This window comes from Arachis ipaensis, chromosome B02 (genome assembly GCF_000816755.2).
Source record: "Arachis ipaensis cultivar K30076 chromosome B02, Araip1.1, whole genome shotgun sequence".
In the NCBI taxonomy this organism is placed as follows: Eukaryota; Viridiplantae; Streptophyta; class Magnoliopsida; order Fabales; family Fabaceae; genus Arachis; species Arachis ipaensis.
The window spans coordinates 13969039-13974434 of record NC_029786.2 but is presented as its reverse complement, the minus strand read 5'-3'; the positions used below and the strand labels follow the sequence as shown (position 1 = coordinate 13974434).

At 33.2% G+C, this 5396-nt stretch overlaps 1 protein-coding gene across 9 annotated transcripts in view; it reads left to right on the top strand.

The window, feature by feature from the left end:
- Nucleotides 1-1515, top strand: part of LOC107626907 (probable aquaporin NIP7-1) — a 24619-nt gene extending 23104 nt beyond the window's left edge. For all 9 annotated transcript variants that reach the window (XM_021115538.1, XM_021115540.1, XM_021115537.1 and 6 more), the window contains 2 exons: nucleotides 822-936; nucleotides 1463-1515. In XM_021115538.1, the coding sequence (XP_020971197.1) occupies nucleotides 822-828 (7 nt within the window). In that variant the 3' untranslated portion in view covers nucleotides 829-936; nucleotides 1463-1515. The remainder of the gene's footprint in view (nucleotides 1-821; nucleotides 937-1462) is intronic.

The following is a 5396-nucleotide window of genomic DNA, read 5'->3' as shown; positions in this document are numbered from 1 at the left end:
AATGATAAAAAAATATAATTAAAAAATTAACAAGAATAATAAAAGAAAAAATAAAAAATAAGTTGTATCTCTTATTAGTATCTCTAAATCTTTTCTATTAGAATGGACACAAAATACAGTAATTCAGTGTATCTAGACACAATATTTTTGTGCATATCTCATTTGTCAAACACGATTTTATATCTTTGTATCCCTATCTCAATATCTCATGCTGCTAAACAAGTGCAGCTTATATATTCATGTAGAAGTGTCAATTTAACCCTAGATCCTAAGGACTAGTCCCAAGCTAGCACTCTAAAGCCTGACCCTATACTAATCATATTTTCTAAAAGGTCTTTATCAAACCTAATTCACAATAATCTTTAAATAAAAAGATTAAACCTTCCAGTTCAAGAGTTGATTCCAAATTATTTAAAGACTCAAGACACTCATACGATGATAACGATCAACTCTAAACAGTTACCGACCCAACTTAAATGACTTATGGATTTTAACTTATTGAGCTGTTTTCGACCAACTAGAGTTACTCGCTAACCGTTCGACATCTTGATCAATTGATTTTAGGTAGATCGTTGACTGTCTCTAACCAATCCCGAGCAAACCACTAATCGTCCATGCCGACTTTGGTCGACACTCGACCGACTGCGATTAATTTCGAATAATGTAAAATAAAAAATAATAAAAATATGATAATTTTAAATAATTTATTAAATATGATTAAAATAAGAGATCAAAGTATAAGTCCCATGTTATTTTTTTTAATTTTAATATATATTTTATATTTTAACACAAAATTTATAAATTTTTTGTGTATATACCAGTTACTGAAAAGAGAAATGGAAGCAACCATCTCAACTACCTCCACAGCCTCATCAATCACCCGCACTAGCTTTGTGAAAAACAGACCTCTGGGGAACTCATCCTCTTCTATTCTTGGTAAGTTTTTATGTATAACAGCATAATATATATGTAAAAATTAATTTTCTCATAAACTTAAATTTTGTGTGAACATATTGAAGGTCTTGTATTACCCAAAGACAATAGAAGATAAAAGGAACTAGTAATATGAGAGTTGTGAATTGTGATAAAGTGGATCAATTATTACTTTGTTGAGAATTTGAAGGAACTTTGAGATTTTGTTCTTCAATTGTGGGACACAGAGACATGTCACAATTGATTATGGAAAAATTAAATTCAAAAGTTTGTCTAACTTATACTTACCTCCATTCTAGTTTATTTTTCAAACATGAAATAAGGTTATGCTATTTAAATTTGTTGAATAACTATATTATTATTATTATTATTATTATTAAAAATTTAAAGAGGAGCTGGGCCAGAGTAATTTACTCATTGAATGTTATTGTTGGGCTTTTAGCCTTTAGATGATGTTAGTTGATAAATTAACCTTAGCTTTTTCTTTAAATTCCTTTAAGACTACTCAATTTTTGTATATATTTTTTAGCGTTGCCTACAGTGTCAAAGTTGGGAAAGGAAAGCCTTCTATTGAGGAAGAAAGTAAGTCAAAGATGGGAATGCGAGCCTCATCATCCATGTTAGGTGTCGCCATTGCTACAACCATGTCAAGCCCAGCAGCCATTGCTTTGGTTGATGAGAGAATGAGCACTGAGGGAACTGGGCTTCCATTTGGGCTTAGCAACAATATTCTTGGGTGGATCCTTTTTGGTGTATTTGCTCTTATTTGGTCTCTCTACTTTGTATACACTTCAACTCTTGATGAGGACGAGGACTCAGGTTTATCCTTATAAGGACAAATATATTTGTCTTTGAAAGAGTAAGATTTAAATTAACTAAATATATTATTTGTCGAAATTCGTAATGAAAAAAATGACATTTTAAATTAACACATTCTAGGTATACTGGTCCAAATTTTATAAATTACACAAGAATTTGGGATAAAACATATTTCAAAAAAAAAAAAAAGATATTGAGTATTCGAGATATATTCTGTAAAAAATTAAGATTCGTATATCTGAGATATGTATAATAATACGAGTAAGTAATACTAAGGAATTTATTCCAGATTTATTTGGATGTTTTACTTTGTTGATAAATTAAATTGGATTAATTTAATTTACGTGTATTTGTTTAAATCCAGTTTGTTTGAGTCAATTTATGTAGATTTGTTTAGAACAGTGTGTAATCAATTTCTATTCAGGATATGAGTGTAATTAAATTGATTATAGTTGAAATATTTGTCGTGTACTCTTTTAAATACTAATTGGAACGATATTAACATTACGATCCTAACATATCTATTAATATATTTTTTTTACTTACCTTTGATAAATAAAAATGTAAAACGTATCAATTGATTTGCTATTGTTCATAAAATTTTAAAAATTCAAAATATTTAAAATTTGAGTATATACCCATTTTGGTTCTCAAAGAATTTCAGACCGGACACTTTAGTTCCCAACTAAAATTAATTACTCGATTGGCCCCTAACAATTAATTTCGTCAGTCACTTAGGTCCTTTATTCCGTTAACTCTAACGGAGGACAAAATAGTCCCTGACAACTCTAACAGGGACAAAATGGTCCCTAATCTCCTCTGTTCGGAAACGACACTATTCTCTCCAAATTTCCATCATATCTTGCACAACACTAGCAGTCTAACACTGTAACTTCAAACTACACAATGCACACTCTATAAATTTAATGTTCACAAGAAAAAAATCCTCAACTTGTTCTCAACCAATTCATACTCAGGAAACTAATGCCTATGTCTCTCAACTAGTTATCGTCTTCGATGGATCCCATGAATCTAGACAGCAAGTCTAATTTGTTAAGACCCGTCGTCATCGTTGCCATCTCTCTCTTCCTCTTCCCTATCATCTCCATGACCACATTGTCCACCACTCCGATCGCTTCCTTCAGCTTCTTCTCCGAACTAATGTTCAGTAATCGCTTCAATTTCCATATGAGCGGCAACAGCGACATTGCTCGTTGTACTGATAGCTTGGATGCGAGGTCGAAGCTGTCGGCCAACTTGGAATCTGGAAAAAAAGGAATGAAGCACTCGGTGTCTATTTTAAATGATAATTTGCATATGATGTCGAAGGAGAATCTTCTCATGATATCCTAATGTCCAACAATCTATATTACTTGCTGGAGAGTGGAGAAAGGCGTGCCCTTGGAATAGTTGTGGAACTTGGTCTTGAGGATGTCGTGGACGTGTCTGGGTTAGAGGTGATGTTATCGAAGACGTGAAAGTGGATGCTTTTGGTGGGTGAAGTGCAGAGGAGGTGGATGTACCAGTAACAAATTTAGGAAGTGTGTGGTCCATGACATGTTGAGGTAGGTGCGATACGTGTGACAATTACACTATAGCTTAATCTTGGAGTTAAAGAGGAGGAATGAAAAGATGGAAAAGAAGAATGTGAAGGTGAAGAAGGAGAGTATGAATATTAGGGTTATGCGAGATATGATAAAAATTGGGGAAGAACAGTGTCGTTTTCGAAAAAAGGGGATCAAAGATCATTTTGTCTCTTGTTAGAGTTATCAGGGACCATTTTGTCCCCCGTTAGAGTTGTCAGAGACTATTTTGTCATCCGTTAGAGTTAACGGAGTAAAGGACTTAAGTGACTGACGGAATTAATTGTTAGTGACCAATCGAGTAATTAATTTTAGTTGGGAACTAAAGTGTCCAATTTAAAATTCTTTGAGAACCAAAATGGATATATACTCTTAAAATTTTGATGGAATTTAGTCCAAATCACGATAATTTGAGCTGAATTATTAAATTAAAAAATAAATTTAAATTGATATCATATCAAATTACAAATACAATTTGCACCAATGAGTTTTGATTTCTATATATGGTTTGTGATGTAATAGAGGTAAAGAGATATATATTCCTAAAAGAACTATTGTATTTTTGTATCTATCTAAGAATTGTATTGCCATCTATAACTATTGAAACCTTTTCATAAAGATTTTTCTTTCTCTTTCCAGAGCCACTGTGGCCTCCAAATCCTTGGCTTCTAAGGTCTCAAAGAGATTCAACTTATCTTCGAAGTCTTTCTCTTCTAACATCTCGTTTGGATTAGGGATCATTATGCATGTTAAACTTCAGGCCTGTCACTTCTCTCCGAGAATACAAACACACATTAGGTTCTATCATCAACAACTACCTGCTAATTTCATCACTAGTTTACAATCTTTTCATATCATTTATCTCTAGTTTGTGACGTCAGAGAGTATTTCCTAATCTTATAACCAAATCTTTATACATGACTTATGATCAACTTTAGTTATTAGTGAACCAAACCCACTATAGAGTCATCATCTGCATCCACATTTGTACCTTCAGTTCCATTCCTTGAAACATTTTAACAACGTTAGTACTCTTCACTGTCAAAACACAACCTCAACAACCTTAAAAATATGTATTTAACCTACAAACTTTAAATGACACTTATATAGAACCATCACTTTTCTAACAGAATCCTAAAATCTTAACCTACCATAATCTCATTTTACCACAAAAAATGATAAACTACCCTACCAAAACAGCCTTATCTATCTCACATATCCCATATTAGAATCAGTTATCAGTAGCAGCAATATGGATAATTTTGGGACCAACTCCATAAAAGGAAAGATCATCAGTCTCAAACCCAACCCAAGTCCAAGATTCAAAGGAGATTGCTTCAATACTAGAAATGTGGGGCAATCCGAACGACGTCTCTATTTTGGGAGTAGGAAGAAACAAAATTCTCATTAGTTTCAAAGACAACAAAACTGCTGGTAGAAGGTTTATGGAAACTCGACCATGGAATATCAAGGGCAACTTGCTGAATTTACAAGAATGGCACTATGAAGAATCTGCCCACTTTTTAAGCCATGACTAAATGGATTTTTGGAATTAGCTGCACGGGGTTCCAGTAAAAAACCTGAATGCAGAGACGGCAAGAGCTATAGAAAATCCGTAACGTCCTTTTCAACACAATACTTTGCTTAAGTCATGGCATTTCTGCTTGAAAGAACATTATATAAATTTTTTTACTATTAACTATTTAGTATTGAGCTTTTATGTCGTTAATGCGTTTTCAGTTTTAGGAAAAAGCGAATAAATTTTATTTTTATTCTGATTTAAAAATCATTCGTTAAAAATCTCTATTTTGATTTGTTCCATCATAAGAGAAAATTATAAACAAGCAAATTTATAATCACTACAAAAAAAAACGTTGAGTATCATCAGATTTGGTATCGCAGTGTAGTGGCAGATTACCGACGGTAACGACTTCAAATTCGTAAGGTTAAGTAATTACCGACAGATTCTATTTTCCGACGGTAATCACCACCATTGCCACTGCCGCCGAGACCACCGCTGTCGCCACCCCCTCTCCATTGCCGAGACTACCGTCGAGACCC